At 34.5% G+C, this 25,096-nt stretch overlaps 1 protein-coding gene and 1 long non-coding RNA gene across 2 annotated transcripts; one reads left to right on the top strand and one right to left on the bottom strand.

The window, feature by feature from the left end:
• Positions 1-1,052: 1,052 nt before the first annotated feature.
• Positions 1,053-4,783, bottom strand: LOC102611336 (receptor kinase-like protein Xa21). The gene is made up of 3 exons (XM_006489907.4): positions 3,794-4,783; positions 1,663-3,675; positions 1,053-1,531 (listed from the first exon to the last, which is right to left on the bottom strand). Exons 1-3 carry the CDS (start codon positions 4,494-4,496, stop codon positions 1,164-1,166), a joined length of 3,084 nt encoding a protein of 1,027 aa, XP_006489970.2. The 5' UTR covers positions 4,497-4,783; the 3' UTR covers positions 1,053-1,163.
• A 12,070-nt stretch (positions 4,784-16,853) lies between these two features.
• Positions 16,854-17,495, top strand: LOC112499543 (uncharacterized). The gene is made up of 2 exons (XR_003067101.2): positions 16,854-17,146; positions 17,224-17,495. It is a non-coding gene; the product is annotated as an uncharacterized LOC112499543 (long non-coding RNA).
• Positions 17,496-25,096: the final 7,601 nt, after the last annotated feature.

Here is a 25,096-nt window from a genome sequence, read left to right as displayed (position 1 = left end):
CTATGATAATGAATTACCGTAGTGTTTTGCCTGAATAACCTTGGTTATTCCCATGGTGGGAAACACATTCTGAAAAAAATGTACAAATTAAACATGCATGTGGAGTTTAGATCGTAATCTTTGTTTATAGTTTATGGCTGTCCATGATACAACTCAATTTTTGTATGGTATAATATGTGTACTTCTAAAAAATATGTATTGTTAACAATTTTTTTTCAAATATATGGATAATTTTTTTTAGTATATTTGTTACTAATATGTACCATTAATCATTTATCTTTTTTATGAAAAAGATGTATTCTTAATAATAAAATAAAAAATATGTATTTTTTCCAGCATTTATTGACGCTTTGAATTAACTCTTTGCAAATGTTTTGAACACTATTGGGGAAATTTCATGTCTGTCTTAGCCCAACCAATACTTGCACGGTTCCAGCAAGTTGTTTCCAACCATTACTTGCATATACGCTTCCAGCAAGTTCATTACATGTGTCTTCTCAAAAAAAAAAAACAAAAAACAAAATTTATTGCATGTGTTATTTTATCATATACTTATTTTCTGCAGGTGACCGGCTTATTACCTTTACCTCAGGTTACTCCCCTTTATATTTGTGTCCCTTCTGCAGCCGTCAGATCAAATCCAACGCTGACCTTGCGACCAGACAAAGGAGTAGGGCACCAAACCCCCGACCCAATGTAGTTTTAGCCATCAACTTATCTAGCATATATTTATCTCTCATTCACTGACAGGTTTTACAACCTAGCTAAGACATTAATAATGAGTAACCAATAAGTTCACCAAACTAATCACATGGCGATTAATTAAGTATATATGAGGCATATTAGTTCAAGCGTACTGTTCCAGGTGCTTACATGTCGACAAAAGAGAAAAAATTACAAGGGAGTTTTTTTACTACTAGAAACAAAGGAATTTTTGTTCCATAACCTTGTTATACCATCACATATGAGCCACTTATATAATATATCGGACTCATCGTTGGAATTAAATATGCAAGCATTGGAATGGATACTATAGTTTTTTGGACAAAATATTAAAGGAAATCAAATTATATTCTTACACTCGACCATTGAAGAATACATTTATTACAAAGAAAATTAAAATTTATCGTCAACATAGAGAAAAGAAAATAGACTTAAATATTCTAACCTTGCACTCTTACCATTCCAACACTTTTAACCAACGTGTCTCTAATTTTCAACAGTCCAGTTACTATTTCTCTAGCGTTAATCCTCTTGCCGGGAGATTCTATTGTACATTCTGTAGCCAAATTCAAGATAGATAACAAACTTTGTTCCTTTGCAGCAAAATATCTTTCTTCTCCACTTAGCAAATTTGTATCAATAACTTCCATGACTGAAATTGGTAACAGATCATTAACCCAACGGCTTAAGCTCAATTCTCCGATAAAAATTTCATCCGTCGGTTTCTTCCCAGTAAATGTTTCCATTAACATAATTCCATAGCTGTAAACATCACCTCTTGTAGATACTCTGCCTTGTACACCATACTCTAGGAATCAAATTAACTCCGGAATTAGATTATAATTAATAATATTGTGAAAAGAAGATCATGAAAAGACAATAATTTCGAATCTTTGAAATGATAGAAAAATAATGAATAAGTAGTGATTTCAAACAAACCTGGTGCCATATAGCCTATTGTAGCAAGGGTTTGGGTTTGCATCGATAATTGATCTTGCCCATTTAAGAACTTTGCAATGCTAAAATCACTTATATGAGCAACCATGTCTTCATCCAACAATACATTGCTGGGCTTCAAATCACAGTGAATTATAGGAGTCGAATGACCGAAATGGAGATATTCCAATGCTAATGCAACATCTATCATTATATTTAACCTCTGAAAAATATCCAACATGCAAGTGCCAGAATACAAGCGATTCTCCAAGCTCCCATTGGGCATGTATTCCATAATTAATGCTTTGAAATCATCATTCGAACAAGCACTGATGATTTTGACAAGGTTTCGATGACGAATTCTTTTCATCACTTCACATTCATCCTGAAAACTCTTCAATGCTCTTTCATATCGCTGGTGAAAAACCTTTACAGCAACCTCCATCCCATCCTGAAGTCTTGCTACATAAACAGAGCCAAAACTTCCTATGCCAAGTAGGTTGTTTTTGCTAAATCTATCGGTCGCTTGCAAAAGTTCATGGTATGAAAATCTTCTTATTGCCTGTGGTGAGTTGATACCATCATTTGATGATCCTGTTATGCTTTTCCAACATCTGATCAGTTTCCACTTGAGAGTAAGAGTGACCACAATAATTAGAGCAGCAGTACTCAATGGCAAAGCAATCACTAGCAAAAGCATCATTTTCCTTGATTTATGATGTGTCTTGGGCTTGTTAAGTTTGCATGGTGAGTTGTGCAAATCTGGCAAGCCACACAATAACTCATTTCCCAAAAATGATTTAGCTGTGAGGTTTGCAAAAGGTCCTCCTCTTGGAATCTCTCCTTCTAGTTTGTTAAAAGATAGATTTAACTTTTTGAGGTATAAGAGTTTTTCTAAGGATGTAGGAATAACCCCAGAAATTTTATTTTTTGACAAATCTAAAATCTCCAAACTAGACAAACCACTAAAAGATTCAGGGATTGGACCTTCCAATCTATTATTTGCTAAGAACAACTTCTGTAGATTTTTTAAACCACCAATTGTGATTGGGATATCACCTGATAAGTTATTTCTTGACAAATTTAGTTCGATGACAACCTTCAAATTTCCTATGTCTAAAGAAAGAGGACCATCCAAAGAATTTGATGAAACGTCAAAAAACAAGATGTCTTTTAGGTTCCAAATAGTTGAGGGCAAGGCAGAGGTAAACCTATTCGACCCTAAGTAAAGAGCCCTTAGTGAAGTGAGATTTCCTGAACATGAAGGGATAGCGCCTGAAAACTTATTACCATGTAAGATCAATTTATCCAGCTTAGCTAGATGGCAAATCTCGTCTGGGATTGATCTTGCCAGTTTATTAAATGCAAGACCTAAGCCTTGGAGATTCAGCAGTCGGCTGAATGTGACTGGAATTGATCCAGTCAATTTATTGCCTCCTAAATCTAAGAGCAACAAGTTGCTTAAATTACTGATTACTTGTGGAATTTTGCCGCTTATACGACAATTGAACATCTGAAATCTTTCCAAAGAGATGGACAAATTACCTATTGAACTTGGAAGGATGCCATCAAGTGGGTTGCCTGCTAAGATCAAGACTCTTATTTTCTGGCAATTTGTCAACGAGGAGAGAAAGCTTAATTCTGGAGTTGAAGATGTCAAGTAATTATCAGCAATGTTAAGAAACTCAAGGTTTCTTAAATTACCAATTGTGTTCGGAATAAAGCCAGAAAATGAATTTCCTCGCAACTGGAAAACTGTGAGCTTAGAAGCATTGGTTATGGAACTAGGAATGTTTCCGGAAAATCTATTCGTCCCTAGGTTAAGAAACTCAACATTAGGAAGTGAAAGGTCTATTCTTGATGGAAGACTTCCCCACAGAGTGTTCTCTAAAAGGGAAAGTTTTTTCAATGTTGACATGTTGAAGATTGTAAATGGTACAACACCAACTAGGTTGTTAGTAGCAAGCGTCAAACGTACTAGATATGGAAGATTACCCATTTCTTGTGGTATCTCACCTGCAAAATTAACACAGATGCAAAAAAAAATTTCTCTTACAAAATCTCTTTTAAAAAAAAGCATGTAAGAAAGATAATTAATGAGTGATAAATGATAACATTTATACAGATAACATACCACGGAGTTCATTGTCATTGAGTATTATATCTTTAAGTTTAGTCAAGTTGCCGATTTCTTTTGGTATGGCTCCCGACAAATTATTGAACCTCAAATATAACCCTTCCAGCTGTTTGCACTTTGATAAAGTAGATGGAATTTTACCATGAAACATATTCCTACCCAAAAGAAGTTTTTTTAAATTAGGAAGATTCTTGCAAATATTCGCTGGCAGTTCCCCAGAAAATCTGTTAATCGACAAATCAATTCCTAACATTGAAGACATGTTGAAGATGAAGGAAGACAAAGAACCAAAGAGCTGGTTATCTCTGAAGTCTAGTAATTTGAGTGTATGCATGTTGAAGATAGAGGAGGGAATGTTACCGGAAAGCTTATTATGACTAAGATCAAGTGTTTCAAGTGAAGAAAGGTTTCCAAGTTGAGGAGGGATGGTGCCTTGTAGATTGAAGCCAGAAATATTCAAGACTATGACTTTATGGCTATTGACACCACAAGTGATGCCAATCCAGCTACAAACAGAGGTACTGGAGGTCCAATTCTTGGCAAAAAGATTGGTTGGATCATAAGATATATGAGCTTTCAGGGCAAGAAGAGATTGTTGGTCCGTTGTAATGTTGCTAGCTGCTGCTGCAATAGCTAAGGAAAGAAGCAAACAGTGTACTAATGAACGTGTGGTCATACTCAGACTGTGAGTTCGCTCCATGAGAAGATATAATTAAGATTTCTATTTGTGATAGGTGTGGTAACGCAAGGAGATTCAAGTGCTGATAATTAATATATAATGAAACCATGATGTTTTAGTGTTAATAAATTTTTTTCTTCTTTTTTTTCTTTTTGCCACACTTTGTGCGCTAGCAAGTGGCCAATCACGTAGTGACATGAGGTTAAAGTACTACAATCCAAATGTTCAAACTTTTTTCTTTATTTTTTTTTGTCTTTTAAAGGAAATTATGAAACCTCGGCAACCGTGAATCATAAAAAGGTTTCAATAATTCACATATCGGTGTTGATGGATAATTCAATAGTTTATACTTTTCTTAATTGAGAGTCATCCTTTCCCTGTTCTTTTTAATCAAAAGCACAAGGCTCATATTTTTAATTATTAATCAAAAGTACAAAGGTCATAGTTCAAAAAACACGTCAGTATGCATTTTATTTATCATCTTAATTATTTTAAATTGTTAGAATATAACCAACAACGTTTTTGTTGAATTATCTACTATCTCTTTTCTTTTATTTAAAAAATTAAATGTTTTGTGTTGGTAATAAAAATAAAAACTCAAAAGAAATATTCAAAATGTAGGACATTTTTCATTTTTATACAAACTTGCAAAAGTGAGATTTAAGACCTCGTACAAACTCATAATTATACGAGTATAACCGGCGATTGAGCTAATATCTTATTATTAAATAAATATTAAAAACTTAGCATAATAGTTGGGATACATGATTAGCATGTCAATTAATGTGACATTCGTGTCATTCACAATAGGTGTCATAAACTAGGACAGTTTTAACGAGAAACAAAAAATTCACAAAATACATTTGCCTGGTGATTTTCCAGCAATCACATAATCTGAAAGCAGTATGATAATAGACAACAAATTTTCGTTCCAGACAGTTTGGAGTACAAATGCATTATATACACCCTCTCTTTTTGTTTTCCCAAACAAAAATAGAACAGAAAATATATAAAAGGTCAAATAACCAGAAATAAGTTACATTACCAAGGAAATGAAAGAATTTGAACCCGCCAGCTGTCTTTAAAAACTACAAGGTGCGATGATAATACAAGAAGGCAGCAGCATTTGACAAGGATAGAGAAAAAACAAATCACTCTTCAGGCGCCATCACAAGTTACAATCAATACATTTTTCCAAAGGGCAAATAGACAAATGCTGGATGATAAGCAATTTTGGACAGAGCCATACGTAAAAGCAGAACAGGAAAACGAGAAATCTTTAGTTATGATGCAAAGAGGTAGATTAACACTCGCTTAAATAAACTTGATGTGTAGAATAAATCAAACTTTTTCTTCTGCATGTCTTGCTTCCATTCGGCAACTTATAAAATGCTTCTTCCGTCATCCCAAATACAATCTGGAACTCCTCATCTGACAGATAAGCCTGGGAAAACAAATGGAGATATACTTTGGATAACCATATAACCATTGATTGAAATGGGAATAATAACATTCATGACGAGGCAAAACTCTCTTCCTTTAAAATCAATTTCAGTGACTGGGTTGTCCGATCTGGCCTTCAGTTGATCAAAACTGAACGTACTTCTACTAGTTTCACTACCATTCTCATCTTGTTCTGTCACTTGCTTCGTTTCTGAATCTTCTCCGTTGCTTTCTGATACAGGTACAACTTCCGCCTCTTTGACATCACCAACTTTTTCAGAAGCGTCTGATTCGAAGCAGGCATATTCAGCTTTTGGTTCAGCTGCAATTACTAAAATGTGTCAGATATTTAACAGTTTTGAACTTACATGCTTACATCAAGTCAAGCAACAACAATTAGCAACTTAAAGTTAGTTATGAAATTAATGGGTGAAGTAGGGACACAACTAAAATAAAATTGAAAAGAAAATAAAGAATAAGTATAAGGACACTAAAAAATTATGTGGTTCGACTTTTATCCTACGTCCACGGGCAAAGACATAAGGAAAATATTTTACTAGTGAAAATGAGGATTACAAGTATTGTAATATTTTTTAACTCACTACCTAAAATCTCAATATATCCAATCTTTCACTCACTGGACTCCCAAGAACTTTATAATTGTAAGTCCTTAAAATCACTCAAGCCCTCTGCTTTCTTTCCCACAAATTGGATACCAAAAATGAAATGGGGAGCTCCTCTTTTACCGCCAAAATTGGCTATTATTTTAATAGTTTATTTTCTTTCTTTTTCTTCCTTGGCGACACCAATCCCTTCAACATTTGCTGCTTCAACTCTTCTAGATGTGGCTTCTTCAAACTTTTCTTCAACAATTTTGGATGTCATCTTCTTTAACAATTGTAGCTTCTAAATGCTACAGCCGTTTATTTTGACATTTCTCCCACTTGGAGATTTGATTGAGAACCAATCATATCTCCACACCATCCATTCTGCTTTGCCATTATCATGTTGCTTACGTGTCTTCTAGGCCACAAGAAGATCTACTCCCTACAAACTTATCAGCATTAATTGGCTTGGTCAAAACATCTACTAGGTTATCCTTGGCATAGATTTTCTGCAAATTCATGCTTCCCTCTTCCATTACTTCTCGAACGAAGTGGTATTGAACTTCTATTTGCTTTGTCCTGAAATGAAAAAGTGGATTTCTTGCAATGTGCAAAGCACTCTGACTATCACAAAATACAAAAAAAAAAATTCTTATTTGTGCCGGAGCTCTCCAATAACCTTTGCATCCATATAGCTTCCTTGTGAACTTGTGTAACCGCCATCTATTCTGCTTCTATTGTAGATAAAGCCACAACGGTCTGCAGTTTTGAACTCAACTTATAATTCCTCTGCAGGTGTAAACACATAACCAATAGTTGATTTTCTTTTTTCAAGGTCTCACAAAAAATCTGAATCCACATAGCCCCTAACAGTAAATTTTGATCCACTGTAATATAATGTAACATCTGAGGTTCCTTTAATGTCCATATAGCCCCTGACAGTAAATTTGGATCCATTGTAACATAATGCAACATATGAGATTTCTCTTATGTATCTCAAGATCCTCTTTACAGCTTTCCAATGTTCTCCACCAGGATTCGTTATGTATCGACTGACTGCTCCCACTACTTGTGCAATGTTCGGTCTTGTACAAATCATAGCAAGCAATAAACTTCCCAATGCTGATGCATACGGTACTCAAGACATCTCATTCCTCTCTGCTTCATTGCTAGGACATATACTTGAGGATAACTTGAAATTAACAAGAAGTAGGACATAAATTGGCTTACAATCTTGAATGCTGATGAGCCACAAGATTTTTTTAAGTAATTCTTCCGAGAAAGTCAAATCTTTCTGTTTTTTCTGTTTCGGTGAATTTGCATCCCTATAATCTTGTTCGTTGGTCTCAAGTCCTTCATTTCAAACTCTCTAGTTAATTGTGCTTTTAATTTTTGGACTCAATCTTGGTTGGGACCTGTTGCCAACATGTCATCCACATACAATAATAAAATGATGAAATCATTATCCTCAAACCTCTGATAATATGTACAATGGTCTGAATTGAGTCTGTTGTATCCAAGGCTCATGATGAAGGAATCAAATCTCTTACACCAACACCTCGGCGCCTGTTTCAAACCGTATAGAGATTTATTCGACCTGCAAACTAAGTTCTCTTTGCATTTTTCAGCAAAACCTTTTGGTTGAAGCATATTAATTTTTCTTCAAGTTCTCCATGAAAAAACGCAGTTTTCACATCTAACTACTCTAAATGTAAGTCAGATGTAGCACACATCGCCAAGACCACTCTGACTGTCGTGAGTCTAACCACCGGAGAAAATATCTCGTTGAACTCAATACTTTCTTTCTGAGCAAAGCTTTTCACCACCAATCTTTCACGATACCGTTCCACTTGATCATTGCCATCACGCTTGATCTTATAGACCCATTTATTTCCAATGGCTTTTATTCCATGTGATAGTAGTACAAGTTCCTATGTCTTATTCTTGTATAGGACCTCAATTTCTTCATGCATTACTGCCATCCACAAAGCAACATCTGGACTGTTTAAAGCTTCATAGAAAGTCGATGGCTCTCCATCCTTTGTTAGAAGACAATATGAAGCATTGATCTCTGTTATACACTCCGAGTGCCACGTTGGCGATCGTCTCTCACGAGTTGACCGACAAACTTCTGAAGCCTCAGACTCGACTGCAATTTATTGCTCATGCTCTAATGGCGCTTCAGAAGAATCTCAATCTTCGTTTCCTGAATTATTTTCCACATACCGGTGTAATCTCTGATTTTTCCTTCACAATGCTATCATTTTCATCTTTCTTTTATAGTTGATCTTTTACAAATATAATATCTCTGCTGATGACAATCTTGTGGGCAATGAAATCTTACAGACGATACCCCTTCACTCCACCAGCATACCCCAAGAAGATAAATCTCCTAGTTCTTGGATCCAATTTTGTTTTTTCTTGGGCATTGTATATCACGTATACAAGACATCCAAATAAATGTAGATGAGAGTAATGAACTGGCTTTTCAGTCTACATCTCCATCGGTGTATTTAACTCTATTGTTGTGGATGGTGACCGATTTACTATATAACAGATAGTTTTGGATGCTTCTGCCCAGAATGAGTTGGATAGACTAGCAGTCTTTAATATAGCTCTTACTCTTTCTATAAGAGTCATGTTCATTTGCTCTGCCACTCCATTTTGTTGAGGAGTGTATGCCACTGTGAACTGTCTTTGAATACCTTCTTGCCTACAATATGCAAGAAACTCGCCATTTGTATACTCTCTGTCATTATCTGTCCTCAAGCACTTAATATTTTTTCGGGGTCAAGTTCGACCCACGCTTTGTATTATTTAAATACTAAAAACACATATGACTTTTTCTTGATTGGATACACCCAACATCTCCTAGAATAATCATTAATAAAAATCACAAAGTGCTTTACACCTCTCATGGATATGTTCGATGATTCCCAAATATCAGAATGTACCAAGTCTAAAATGTATTTACTTCTAGTGTGAGATCTATTGAACTTTAATCTAAGCTGCTTATTTATAACACAATGCTCACAAAACGGTACGTTCACCGATTTGCGCCCAAGAAGCAACTTTCGCTTAGAGAGAATCTTCAAACCTTGTTCCGACGTGTGGCCGAGTTTGAGATGCCACATCAGTACCGACTCTTCTTCATTTGACGTGACACACGCATCAGCTTCCTATAACGTTTCTCCTTTAAGCATGAATAGATTAGCACCGATCTTTTCTGCCTTCATCAATACAAGCACACCTTTGATTATCTTCATGATTCTATCTTCTATATGAGTTTTTCAGCCAAGACTATCTATTTGTCCTAAATATAATAAACTCTTCTTTAGATCTTTGACATGTCATACCTCCTCAATTGTGCAAACCATACCATCAAACATTTTTATTTTTATAGTACTTATATCAACAATCTCCAAGGCATGATAATCACCCATATATACAGATCCTTCTAAGATAGGTTCTGAAATCATTCTCTCTTAGAGGTCATACGCCAAGTAGCTTCTGAGTCTATAAGTGATGAAGAGTATGAATCCATATTCTACTAGGATTAGTTTCCTTATTAACTAAAGTTTAAGACTTTTAATTTCCTTTCTAATTTAAAATTGTATTTCCCTTTCAATTTAGGATTCTGTTTTTACTTCATGAATTAGGATAATTACTACTACTATAAATAGCTCACTCTTGTAGCCTTTGAAGGCAGAATTTTGAGTTCAATAATATTTCAATTTTTAAATCTCTTTGTGAGTATTTGAACAGTTAATTCTCGGTATTCTGCGGAATCAACGAGTCTTAATCCCTAAATTCGCGGTATTCTTTTGAATCAACGTGAATTTAGTTGTTCTTTTATTCCGGTATTCTCTAAAATCAATGGAATATTTTGAACATTAAACTTCCGCTGCATTAGTTTGGTATCAGAGCCAAAACCTGGTATCACCAATCTAACTTCATCTACCACCAAACCTTTCCTTTTTTACTTCTTTGATTTTTTCCGTTTAGTTTAAAAAAAAAAATCGAAACAGAATAGAAACAAAAGCTTCAGCCCGCGGCCACCGTCCAAGGCTGCCGGCTCTCGTTTTCCGTCACCGATCCGGACGCAACCACCACTAAACGGATCATAAATCGCCGGCCATCAAACCCCAAGAATCTTCCACCGTCGATTAGCCACAGATCGCCGGAAGACAAAGCCAAATCAGCCGCGATCATCGCCACCTCCGTTCACCACTTTCCAGCGCGATTTGGCTAGAAGCACCACCATCAGTCCATTCCTCTCCATCAACTTAACCTTTCCCACCATTCCTCACCGCCGATCAACGCTCAAACCGCCGAAAACCGAAGCCCTCCAAAATCGCCGGCTTTATCTACAATTTCCGGCCAAAACACCACTTTTTCAGACAAACCACCAACCCAAAATCTTTCAGATCCACCCATCCTTACTCGATTTCCGACCACCGTCATCGGAAATTTAAAACTTTTACTTAATTACAGTTTCAGCCTAAAATTTTTATTTACTTTCAGTTTAGCCCCCAATACCTTTTTAAACACGAATTTGAAAAATGCCTCCAAGAAAAGCTCGAGATGCTCATACTGCAACTTACAATCAAGAAGATGTTTCTAAAGATGAAGCCCTGGCTACTATGACAGCCAGAATTGATATGTTAGCTGCACAAATGGCACGAATGGCAGAGTTACTTGACGAACGCCATCGTACTCCAGAACGTGAAGACAAATCAAGTGGAAGCTTTGCTAACCCATTCACTGATGACAGAAGATAGGAATCTGGGTTGAGAATTGACATTCCCGAATTTCAAGGAAGTGGTCGACCTGAAGAATTATTAGATTAGATTAATGCTATTGAGGAAGTTTTCGAATACAAAGAAGTTCTTGAAAATAAACTAGTTTCGCTTGCTGCAACTCGATTTCGTGGAAGAGCAGCAGCTTGGTGGCAACAAACTAAGCTCACAAGGATTAGGCAAGGCAAAAAGAAGATTGATTCTAGGGAAAAGTTCAAGAAGCACTTGTGTGGAGCATTTTTGCCTCATAATTACGCCAAACTGTTATACCAACAGCTACATAATTTAAGGCAAGGTAATCGATCAGTGGATGATTACATTATAGAATTCCATTGGTTGGTGGCATGCAATAACTTGACAGAGACAGAAGAACAACAAGTTTCCCGCTACATTGAAGGCCTACGATCTCAATTTCAAGACCAATTAAATTTACTTTACCCATACTCTGTTTCAGAGGCACACCAACAAGCCGTCCAGTTGGAGAAGCAATTTAGTCGACGTACTAATGACTCAAGCTTTCGGGGTGTTCGAAGTGTTGTTCGTGATAATTCAAACCCGACTTCCCAATTTCGTAATTTCACTCCTCCAAATCCTCCAAATAAAACTAGTAAACCTAGTGAAATCGGTCAAAGCAGCAAAACCCAATCCTCGGGTTCGGGATTACGCTGTTTTAATTGCGGAGAAAATGGGCACCGAATGACAGAATGTAAAAAGGGAGGAAAATATGGTAAAGGCTTATTCGTAGGCACAGAGGAAAGCGAAGACTATCATGAGGAAAAAATTGAAGAGTTCATTGTAGAGCCAACTTTTGATAGTAGTGGCAGCGCTCAATCTATTGAAGAACATGGTGATAGCGGCCCAATGTTGATCGTGAACCGCGCATTATTCACTCCTAAAGGTCAAGACAAAGACAAGTGGCTACGACAAAATATCTTTCAGACTACTTGCACAATTGGGGGTAAAGTATGTCGTATGGTCATAGACTCAGGCAATTGGGAGAATGTCATTTCGGAAGAAGCTGTAACAAAGTTAAATTTAAAGACAGAACCTCATCAAACTCCATACAAGCTCACATGGTTAAAGAAAGGAAATCAAGTAACAGTATCGAAACGTTGCTTAGTTTCCTTATCCATTGGTTCAATTTATAAAGACAAAATTTGTTGTGATGTAGTGGCTATGGATGCTTGTCATCTATTATTAGGTAGACCTTGGTAATATGATCGAAATGTAGTGCATGATGGGAAGAGAAACACCTACAGCTTTATGTTTAACAACACTAAGATCATTCTCCTACCTAACAAGGAGTTTACTCTCCAGCAAGACTTGGGTAATTATTTGTTAGGCAAGAAGCAATTTATAGATGTTGTAGCAGAGACAAAGAGAGTCTACGTATATTTTATTGGGAAAAGAGAGTAACGGTGATTCGAAGATTCCTGATTTGTTCCTATTCTGGAGGAATTTCAAGATTTGTTCCTCAATGAGCTACCACAGGGCCTACTACCTCTTCGGGTTATACAACACCAAATTGATTTGGTACCAGGTTCTACGTTACCAAATTGACCTCATTATCGTATGAGTCCTGCAGAACATGAGGAATTAAGGCGCCAAGTGGAAGAGTTACTAGAAAAGGGATTTATCCGTGAAAGTCTTAGTCCCTGTGCAGTCCCTGCTTTATTGACTCCAAAGAAAGATGGTTCTTGGAGGATGTGCGTGGACAGTCGAGCTATCAATAAAATTACAGTTCGATATTGTTTTCCAATCCCTCGATTAGATGACTTGTTAGACCAACTCAGAGGAGCAACAATTTTTACCAAACTTGATTTGAAAAGTGGCTACCATCAAATTCGAATACGGCCTGGAGATGAATGGAAAACAACTTTTAAAATTCGCGAAGGGTTATACGAGTGGTTGGTAATGCCTTTTGGCTTATCTAATGCTCTGAGTACTTTTATACGAGTTATGAATCAAGTTCTTCGCCCTTTCATTGGAAAGTTTGTGGTTGTTTACTTCGATGATATACTTATATAAAGCACGAGTCACGAGTTACATCTACAACATTTGAGAGAAGTGCTTTCAGCCTTAAGAGCAGCAAGTTTATACACTGCAGTAAACAAGTGTATTTTCTTGACAGAGAAAGTATTATTCTTGGGATATGTGGTGTTGAAGGATGGTATATCTATTGACCAATCAAAAGTGGATGCTATTCGAGATTGGCCTCAGCCATCTACTTTATCTGCCACCAGAAGTTTCCATGGATTGGCCTCTTTTTACAGGCGATTCATTCCTCATTTCAGTACTATTATGGCACCAATCACGGATTGCATGAAAGTAGGACAATTCTCTTGGACAGAGGCAGCTACTAAGGCATTCAAGATTATCAAAGAAAAGTTTATTACTGCCCCAGTACTTGCCCTACCAGATTTTTCGCTCACTTTTGAGGTACATTGTGATGCTTCTAAGGTCGGCATTGGAGCTATTCTTAGCCAACAGGGTAAGCCTATAGCTTATTTCAGTGAGAAGTTGAATGGAGCAAAGGCACACTACAACACTTATGACGTGGAATTTTACGCAGTAGTCCAAGCGTAAAAACATTGGCGACATTATCTAATTCATAAAGACTTTGTTTTATACACTGACCATGCCGCGTTAAAGTACCTCTACGTAGTCTAGTTGGCGATAACCTGAAGATGTGGGATCAGAAGTTATATCAAGTCGAGTTTGCTTATAACTGTGCAGTTAAGCATAGTACTGGTTTAAGCCCTTTTCAGGTGAATTACGGATATAATCCACGAGCTCCCATTGACTTGGCTCCAGTTCCAGATTTAGTTCGCAAAAGCGGTAAAGCAGAAGACTTTATTGAGCAGCTTCAGAAGATTCATGAAACTACGCAAAAGTCTTTGAAGCAGACGACTGAAGGTTATAAAATTATGGCAGACAAAAAGCGTCGAGCTTTAGAATTTCAAGTAGGAGATCTTGTTTGGGCTATCCTAACTAAAGATAGATTCTCAGTTGGTGAGTACAACAAGCTTTCTGCCAGGAAAATCGGCCTTTTGGAGATTATAGAGAAGATAAATCCTAATGCCTACAGATTAAAGCTTCCTAGTCATATCCGCACCGCAGATGTATTTAATGTCAAGCATCTTATTCCTTGCAGAGGTAATCATGATGAAGATGCTGTTGCCGACAATCCGAATTCAAGGGCAAATTCTCTCCAACTTGGGGGGAATGATGAAGAGTAGGAATTCATATTATACTAGGATTAGTTTCCTTATTAACTAAAGTTTAAGACTTTTAATTTCCTTTCTAATTTAAAATTTTGTTTCCCTTTCAATTTAGGATTCTTTTTTTACTTCATGAATTAGGATAATTATTACTACTATAAATAGCTTTCTCTTGTAGCCTTTGAAGGCAGAATTTTGAGTTCAATAATATTTTAATTTTTAAATCTCTTTATGAGTATTTGAACAATTAATTCTCAGTATTCTGCGGAATCAACGAGTCTTAACCCCTAAATTCCCGGTATTCTTTTGAATCAACGTGAATGTAGTTGTTCTTTTGTTTCGGTATTCTCTAAAATCAACGGAATATTTTGAACATTAAACTTTTGCTACATCAATAAGCTAGACATCACATAGTCATTTTCTGCCTTCTAAAACAATTATTGTCTCGCTATAGAGAATTTCACCATCATCCGAGGTACTTGCTACAAAGTCTGCATATCTGTCTCTCAGTAACCGAATTAGTGATAGGAATAGTGAAGCTTGGAAATTTATTTGGCTCTGGAAGGGACCTCACCGAATAAGGGTTTTTGTATGGTTCCTAATGCATGGCAAAATAAAAGCAAAAGCGGAATTATTTCGAAGGCATATTCATAGCAATTCGAGGTATGATCTTTGTGGTTTGGATATAAATAGTATTTAAGGTAACCTAGAGTAGTTGATTGTGCAGATGGGTGGACTGAAATTAGTTTGTGTTCCTATGTTCTATAGTGTGATCTTGGGTATTGTTGCATCTTATGCTCGTTTCCCTAAACTAGGGTATTTTTAAACCAAAAAAATTAAAAGTAAAAGCATTTTGTAAGCAATAAATTCGATTATTGTTCACTAGCATGAGGTTTATTTGGTGGGTCAATTTCAAAATCAAAATTTTCACGCATTTTTTTGGTTCATTTTGAATTTTTGATAGGATTATGATTGTTGTTTGGGGAGCTAGTAAAAAATTCTCAACTCTCGCTGGTGGTGTCATAGAAATTGAAAGCGAGCTTATACTTAAGGCTAAAGTGTTGGACATTGATCTTTAAAAGCTATAGTTCATCAAAGATATTAGGAATACATTGTTACTTGTTTTTGTAAGAAGGGTTTTAATTTATATTTTTCTTTTGTAAAAAATGGGGTTAATTGATTAGTCATGTATTTTTGTGTTCATTAGAGAGTTGTAAGGAGAAAAAGGAGGTGGATATGGTTGTGTACCGTGGAAAGCTAAATTATGAGGTACAGTAATGTGATTATGAGGCTAAATGATACAAGGGAAAACGTTTTTCTTGCTACATTTCAGGTTCTTAAAATTTGATTAATTTGCTATTTCCTTAGATGATTAAATTGAACCTTTTTAGATAAAGCATGAGATTGTGATTTTGTTTCTTCTCAAACCGGTTCTACTTTTAGCAGGGCCGATTGTTTTGACCATTAGGAGTGACGGTTTGATTGTTGGATATGACTTTAATAGTCAGACTGAGATTAGGGGTGGGCAAATTACCCGACCCGACCCGAAAAATTTCGGGTTCGCATCGGATCGGGTTATAACGAAAACTTGATCGGATGAAAACAATGAAACCAAATCAGGTTGTGATCGGATCGGGTTTGATCCGATTCAATCCGAAAACCCGATCGGGTTGCTATAAAAAAACTAAACACAGCCACACACACAAATCACAATTCTCATTTTCACAATACACATTTACTTACACAAACACTCGCAACCCTCCTCAATCCCCAATCTCACTACACAAAACACATACAATCACCCCCAACGACGTTAGGTCAACGCCAAGCCGCCAACAAAGGCCGCCACGCAAGTCCATGCCCGATTTGCTGCACATCCGTCGATCTACTGCTACGCGTCCGTCGATCTGCTGCTGCGCATCCATGGCCACCGATCTGCTGCAAGTGCCGCCGATCTGCTGAAAGGTGCTATCGATCTGTATTCTACTGCTCCAAGCCTTCAACCCAAGCTACCTGGCCCGAGTTTCTCCCATTTGGATCTTGAGTTTTCACTTTTGAAGCTTTTTTTAAGCTTTTTTTTTTTGAAGCTTTGAATTGATGGTATATATGGTTAAATTAAACAATTAATATTTAGTATTTATTTGTTGTAATTATGTGTTTTTAATGGTTAGTAACAAAATCAAGAAAATTGGCCAACCTGAAACCGATCTACCCGAATTTGCAACCCGACCCGATCCAACCCGAAAATAAATCGGATCGTATCGGGTCGAGTTGAAAGTTAGGGTTGTATTCGGATTATTTTTTGTCAAACCAGAACAACCCGAAACCCGATCGGGTTGATCCGAACCCGATTTTGCCCACCCCTAACTGAGATGAAATCTTCTTTGGTTGATTTTCCTGTTGGGCTTGGAATCAAATTATAAATGCTTAGTTTCTGATTGCCGCTGGGCGCAAAATCAATTGTGAGCTACAACCAAGTGGGAAACAATGATGGCGTGAATCTCTCAGCCCCACACACCTTCTGATCCAAAAGCAACATTGTTGATGACACGTTCCCCAGCAATGGTATCCTTTATGAGCCCCATGAACACCCCGTCGTCAAGGTAATCTATCTCACCTTGGTCAACGACAGTTTCTTGTATGCCTGTATTGAATGTCTGTCATTTGTCATTAAATGCAGCGATTATGGTTAGCGGCTGTCGTTTGCATAGCTCTCGTTGTGATCAAGAAATGTGAACACTTTGTAGCTTTGTTAACCAAACTGACTCTTGTTGTCGGGGGAGGCATCGGTGTTCGTAGTATGTACCACTGAACTCTGCGGCAGGATCCTGCTCAAAGCTGAATGAGTTCGTTAATTTTTTGCGTACTTACATTTTGAACTCTTTTACATCACAATTTAATAATCACTCAGCGGCGAGCATGGTTACCATCCAGGGGTACAATTATAAGAAAGATCTAAACTTATTATCAACGAAAAGCAGAAAAAAATAGATATAAATATTTTAACTTTGTATTCTTTGCCATTTCAACACTTTTAACCAATGTCTCTCCAATTGTCAACAGTCTAGTTACAATTTCTCTTGCGTTGGTCTTGTTCTCGGGCGATTCGATTGTACGCTCTATTGTCAAATTGAAGGTGATGATGCGACTGCAACATTTGCCTCCTCTCTTGGAATTTCTTCTTCTAATCTAGGTGATGACTCAACGGCTTAACCAATTTCTAGTACAACACGTTATAATGCCATTACTTATCTATAATAATCTAAGATTGATATTTGCATAGAGATTTTCTATCATCATCATTTGATCAAGTGACATAGTATCAAGGAATCAGAATAACTAGCACAAATTTAAGATACGTAACACTACTCCATTCAAAAAATGAAACGACCACTAAGAGATTTCATCAGAGTAAGGCAAATTCATCTCTTTAGTGTTAATAATCTTTTTTTCCCCTTTTTCCTGCACTAGCAAGACTCGGTGACATAGGATAAAGTACTACAATCCAAATGTTCAAACTGTTTTCCTTTTTTTCCTTTATATTTTTTAATAATATCTTTCAATACTTTTTTTTTTTTACCAAGGAAATTATGAAATATCGGCAAACGTGAATCATGAAAGTTTCAATAGTTCATTGAAATGCAATTCACGTATAATGTCGATCGATAATTCAATAATTCACACTTTTTCAATTCAATAATTCATACTAATTACTTAATTAGTAGTCAAAATCACAAAGCTCACATCTTGGACCCGATTAAAGTAATTCCGAAAATCTTATCCGTGTCCACTTTATTTATCATCTTATAGTTATTTAAAACATTAGAATTTGTTTTGAATTTGTTGGCGCTTTTTCATCTTATCTATAAGCTGGAGTGTTCGAATTTTTCTGTAATTATTGGGAGTAAAATTTAAAAAAAAATTGAATTTGAATATACACTCTAGACTTTAATGTATCAACATTTCAAAATTACCGTTTAAAACCTGATTTTGGATTTTAGCTTTACCACTAGCATCCACATTTTAATTTTTAAATTTATTTCACAAAAAGAAAAACCTTGTAAAATTGAAATACATAATTCGCATCTCAACTACTATGACATATGTGTATCATTCACTAATAAATGTTTCAAAGTAATACATTTTTAACGAATAACTAATAAAGGCCACCAAATTCATTGGCCTGATAATTTTTCCCGCAAACACATAATCTGAAAGCTTAATGATAAATAGAAAACAAATTTTCATTCCTTCTAATTTGGAATACAAATACTTTACATATACTGATATATGATGATTGTATATGATGAGTAGGGTACTCTTTGGGGATCATAATTCAAGTAATAGTTGTCCATTTTAAACGTAAAATATACTTACTTGAAGCTTGCAACAAGAAGAACAAACCAAGAATTAAGTCTTATGGTTGACCTGAAAATTCCATTTCTTTCTTAATAATTTTTCAGTTTTCAATTATTTTGCTATTTTTCCTATTACTTTTAAAATTTTATTTTTATTTTAGATATCAGATTTAGATGCTATTTGCTTTGTTTTCTTTATTTATTGAGACTAGAAGAATTTTGTTATAAAACAATACTTTAGACTTGTCTATTTTAGTAAATTTGTAATATTTAAGGATAGTATAAATGACCAAAAAATCTAGTTTTGTTTATTTAGACTTATCAATATTATTTTCATTATTTAGAAACTATGTTTTCCTATAGTTTATCAATCTTTTACCATCCATGCATCCCTTTTTTTTTTTTTTCAAGAAAGATAAAATTGAAAATATATAAAAGGTCAAATAACCACAAACAAGTCACTCTTCAGGCGCCATCACAATTCACAATCAATAAAAGATACTACCGCACGACTACATTTTTCCAAAGGGCATATAGACAAATGCTGGATGATAAAGCAATTTTGGACAGAGCCGTATGCAGAAGCAGGACAACAAAACGCGAAATATTGAGTTATGATGCAAAAAGGTAGATTAACACTCACTTAAATAAACCTGATCTTTAGAGTAAATCAAACTTCTTCTTCGGCATGCATGTCTTGCTTCCAATTCGGCAAACTTATAAAATGCTTCTGACAGATAAGCCTGAAAACACAAATGGAGAAATACATTGAATAAACGTATATCCGTTGATTGAAATGGAATAATAATAAGAAAAGTTTCAATAATTCAATTAAATGTCCCTACATACTTTTTCTATCGATCTTAGTTATCAAGTCTTAAAGCATAAATTAAGCTCACAGTCACATCCTAATTATCATCTTTAGTTATTTTAAAATGTTTAAGTCAGGTCGCAAGTGCGATCGTTTACCACCAACAAAATTTGGTGTTGGGAATACTGGAAAAAAATGTTTAAATTTGTTAATCATAAAAAAAATGTTAAAATTTGAATTAAAAAAAAAACTGATGGAATATTGATACATAGCAAGAAAATGAAGAAATCCTAATTAGATTGAAATTTGTAATATTTTAAGAATATTTTAATTAATTTGTATTTTGGTTTAATTTGATTGCTTATTTAGAGTTTCGTTGTTCAAACATAACTTATTTAAGTCGTATTCCTAATTTAGCTATGAGTCATATTAAAATAGGTTTTCTAATTAAATTAAGACTAGGTATCTTTTGTAACTTTTACAAGTAGACTCTAATTATCTGTTATTAATTTGTTTCTTGGAATAAACTCTGGATCTTAATTCACTAATATTTATAGTTTCCAATGCTCTGTTTGAGTTTTTGAATTTAATTAATTCTCAACATTCTGCAAAATCAATGAGTCTTAATCCCCTAGGTTCACAATATTCTTTTGAATTAACATGAATTTAGATTGTTACTTTATTCAAGTATTCTAAAAAATCAATGAAATATTAGAACATTAAACACATGTTGCATCAGTTTAGTATCAAAACCTTTCGTTGTCACAAGCAGAACTTGCTTGACCATCACTCACCCTCTGAATAACCTTATAACCGTTGATTGAAATAGAATAATAATAGTAATACGAAAAGTTTCAATAATTCAACTAAGGTTATGTTTGAGATTGAGGTTGAATGGCTATAGCTTAAAAGCTACATCAGTAAAGTGTTTGGTAAACACTAATTGTTGTAACTTGAAAGTTATGTTGATATGATTTTTCACTTATATAATGGAGAATCTATTATATTTTTAATAATTTTGTTAAAATTATTATTTAAAATTTATAATTACTATATATTATTAACTTTTGTTTCATACTTACATCTTTTTTTACATATCAGCTGCAGCTTAAAAATTACAGCACCTCAATCTCAAATACACCATAAATGTCACCACATACTTTTCCGGTTGATTGAAATGGAATAATAATAATAATAATAAGGAAAGTTCCAATAATTCAATTAAATGTCCCTACATACTTTTCCTGTGATCTTTATCATCAAGTCTAAAGCATAAAGCTCACATTCACATTTTAATTGTCATCTTTAGTTATTTTTAAATGTTAAAGTCAGGCCGAAAGTACGAGTGTTTACAACCAACAAAATCTCGTGTTAGGAATATTTAGAAAAATGTTAAATTTGATAATCATAAAAAATATGTTAAATTTTAAATTTAAAAAAAAAACTATTAGAATTGAATATACACCATATACGTTAACGTAGCAAAAGTGGCATTTAAGACCTCATTTGGGATTAATTTTATACTTTATAGGTAATTTATTTCATGATTTGTTTTATTAATAACAAGTTTTTTGTAAAAGAAAAAAAATATGATATTGTTAAATTTTCTATTATAACCTTATTATTTCATAAATCTTAATCCATCAACCATTAATTAACCCTAATATATCGCTAACCCCGCAATAGAATTTTATCATTGACACCGTAATAGAAGTATAGAGCTCATTAGATTTGCACTTGCTAATTTGTTGTTGTTAGGGGTGGCAAAAAAGCCAGGGCTGGCCCAAGCCCAACCCACAGGCTTAGGCCCGACCCTCACACATGAGGGACTGGACAAGGGCCCAAGAAAAAAAGCTTGAATAAAGTCCAAGCCCACTACTTTTTTTAAAAAATAATTTTATAAATTAGAATAATATAATTAAAATTGAAAAGTAATTTTTTTAAAAAAACTTAAATTCTTAACTTATAAATCAATTATGATTCAAAAAAGCTAAAATTATGATACTAAATTCTCTCTTTTGTGTCAATTAATTAAGAGAGCATTTGAATTAGCAAATTCAGTATTAAAAAAAATTAAAGTTATGAGCTTTTATTTGCTTTATTTATTATTTTAATTTGAAATTTTCATTTTCTTTAATTTATCTATGATTGTAATAACTTGTTGATCATTAATTTATTTCAAATTTACAATAATTTAAAAATTTTAAAATAAATAAATAAAGCTTAAGTCCGGCCCGGTCCAAGCCCGCACGCTTAACTGACGGTGGGCCTGGACCTGGGCTTGAAAAAGACCGGCCCAGGCCCGCTATTTGCCATCCCTAATTGTTGTCTCTTTTTTTTTTGGGGGTTCCTATGTCTCTTAATCGAAAATGTATCAATAGGAAAATTTAAAAAAAAAATTAAAGGAAATGTGTGAAAATTTTAAGTCTCCATCCATAATGATCGTTACACGTCTATTTAACAATAAAATTTAATAAATGCATACTCCATATCTTGAAACGTAACATAAACCACTTTCAACAACATAATTTAATTATCACCATGATCAATAATAGTTATTTTAAAATTTGTAACATTATTTCTTGATAACTAATTATTTCTAACTCAAGAATTATTCTTTTACCACCTTACAAAATTTCACATGTTGAACTAATTAGCACTCCCAGAGATATAATAATAAACTTGGCGTGACATTTGACTATATATATAAATTTATAAGTAACTGTAATTTGTTAAGTTTTGCATCACATTCTAATATTTTTGTTGTAGTGTCTTGAATAATCATCATCTGCTGCTCTGAACTATTATTGTTTCATTAGAAAATTAATAAATAAATAAAATTTAGGCCTTAATATAACGTTTACAGTACAGAAATATCTCAACTTATCTACTTTATATTTATCTTTCATTTACTGACAGGTTTTATAACCTAGCTAAGACATTACTAATGAATAATCATTAAGTTCACCAAAACTATTCATATAGCGATAAATTAAGTATATATGTGACATAAAGTTCAAGTGTACCATTCCAGTTGCTATGCATGTCAACAAAGAGCAAAACTTACAAGGGCGTTTTTACTACTAGAAGCAAAGAAATTTTTGTTGCATAACATTGTAATATCATCAGATATGAGTCACTCATATAATATATCGGACTCGGCGTTGGAAATAAATATGCAAGCATTGGAATGGATGCTATAGTTTTTTTGACATGATATTAAAGGAAATTAAATTATATTCTTATACTCGACCATTGAAGAGCACATTTATTACAAAGAAAATTAAAATTTATTGTCAACGGAAAGAAAAGAAAGTAGGTTTAAATATTTTAACCATGCACTCTCACCATTCCAACACTTTTGACCAACGTGTCTCTAATTTTCAACAGTCCGCTTACTATTTCTCTTGCGTTGATCCTCTTCTCGGGAGATTCTATTGTACATTTTGTAGCCAAATTCAAGACAGATAATAAAATGTAAGAGAGATTGTAACATTTTTCAATCTTTGGTTTGATATTCTGGAAGAAAATGGTTTGCCGGTTATGGAGAAAACGGCTAATCGTTTCATTCCAGAGAGCATATTTTCTGTTCTAGAGAAAACGGTTAACCGTTTGGAGAAAACGGTTCACCGTTTGGATAAAACGATTAACTGTTTGGAGAAAACGGCCAACTGTTTATTTCCAGAGAGCATGTTTTCTGTTCTAGAGAAAACGGCTAACCGTTTGGAGAAAATGGCTAACCGTTTATTTACAGAGAGCAACTTATTTGACATTCTGGAATAAAACGGCTCACCGTTATTGAGAAAACGGCTAACCGTTTATTTCTAGAGAATGTGTTTTTGTGTCAACTGGAAAAACGGTTAGCAAGCTTGGAAATTTCAATTGTCATTCGATGCAAATTCAAACCAAAAGAGTGTTTTTGAAGAAGTAACATTTCTAATGGTTGTATTCTTTCAAATAAACATCTTCTTTATTAAAAGAGAGACATACAATTAGATTAAAAAAATCAGATTTTGCAAATTTCATATATGTTCTGGAAATACAATCTTATTTGCTAGAGATTGTATTCAGGATTTGATATATCTTGGGGGTACTTTGCCATTAAAACTCTATAGCAAACCAAGATTGGTGAGGGCAAATAAAACCTTAAAGGAAAGTGTGCAAACACGTCTCAAATCCTAAGAAATTTTTCTTTGTTCTTTGCCTCCATATTCGAAAATTCTTTTTCAATCTTTAAGGTTTTATTTAGATGCAAATGGAGGCTGAGAAGAGTTTGACGTCATTTCTTAATCCTAGTGTCCATCTCGATCGTTTTGATGGAACTAATTTCACTCGTTGGAAGGGAAAATTGTTCTTTCTACTTACTGTTCTTAAAGTGGCATATGTTCTTGATCCGAAATTGGAACCACTTCTAGAACCAAGAGAAGATGATACCGAAGTTGTTAAGGCTGCAAGGAAACGTCGTGAAGATGATGAATTGATGTGCCGGGGTCACATACTCAATACACTTTCTGACAGGTTATATGATCTCTACAATTCTATGACTTCTCCAGTGGAAATTTGGAATGCTCTTGAGTACAAATACAAAACGGAGAAAGAAGGTACTGACAAATTCCTTGTCTTTAAATATTTTGAATTTATTATGGTAGACACAAAATCCATTCTTGATCAAATACATGAGTTACAAATTATTGTTGCTAAGCTTCGAGAGTAGTTGAAATTTCTGAATCATTTCAAGTTGGGGCTATTCTTGCTAAATTGCCTCAAAGTTGGAATGATTATAGAAAGAAACTCCTTCATAGTAAAGAGAACATAACTTTAGAAGAATTACAAAAACACTTGGTAATTGAAGAAGAGACTAGGTCTCGCGAATCCAAGGATAAGCATGATTCTAAAGTTAATGTTGTTGAAGCTAATAAATTCTCAAAGAATTTTAAAGTCAAGAAATTCAAGAAGTCCAACACACAAAAGTTTTCTGGAAATTGTTTCTTTTGTGGTAAGAAAGGCCATCGACAAAGTGATTGCAGATTCAAGAAGAAAAATGAAGAAGTGAATACCCATAAAGCTAATGTTATTGAAAACAAATCTGAAGAGATTTGTGCTATGGTTTCTGAAATACAAATTGGCATGATTATCGAAACCAATATGGCTGAAATTAAGTCCTATGATTGGTGGCTCGATTCGGGTGCAACAATTAATGTTTGTAATGATAAGAAATTTTTCTTATCATACAAAGAAGAAACAGAAGGACAAATGGTTCTCATGGGGAACAATAATGTAGCCATAGTAGCAGGGAAAGGAGTAGTTGAGATTAACTTCACTTTTGGAAAGAAAGTCACATTGTATAATGTCTTTCATGTACCTTCCGTTAGGAAGAATCTTAT

This window comes from Citrus sinensis, chromosome 9 (assembly GCF_022201045.2).
Source record: "Citrus sinensis cultivar Valencia sweet orange chromosome 9, DVS_A1.0, whole genome shotgun sequence".
Lineage (NCBI taxonomy): Eukaryota > Viridiplantae > Streptophyta > Magnoliopsida > Sapindales > Rutaceae > Citrus > Citrus sinensis.
The sequence above is the reverse complement of the archived record's forward strand: the minus strand, read 5'-3'. Positions and strand labels throughout refer to the sequence as shown.

Coding starts and splice junctions, on each gene's coding strand:
- LOC102611336 (XM_006489907.4), bottom strand. CDS start 4,496: ATGGAGCGAACTCACAGTCTGAGTATGACCACACGTTCATTAGTACAC. Junction 3,676..3,793: donor CAATGACAATGAACTCCGTG/GTATGTTATCTG, acceptor TTAATTTTGCAG/GTGAGATACCACAAGAAATG. Junction 1,532..1,662: donor AATAGGCTATATGGCACCAG/GTTTGTTTGAAA, acceptor TTTGATTCCTAG/AGTATGGTGTACAAGGCAGA.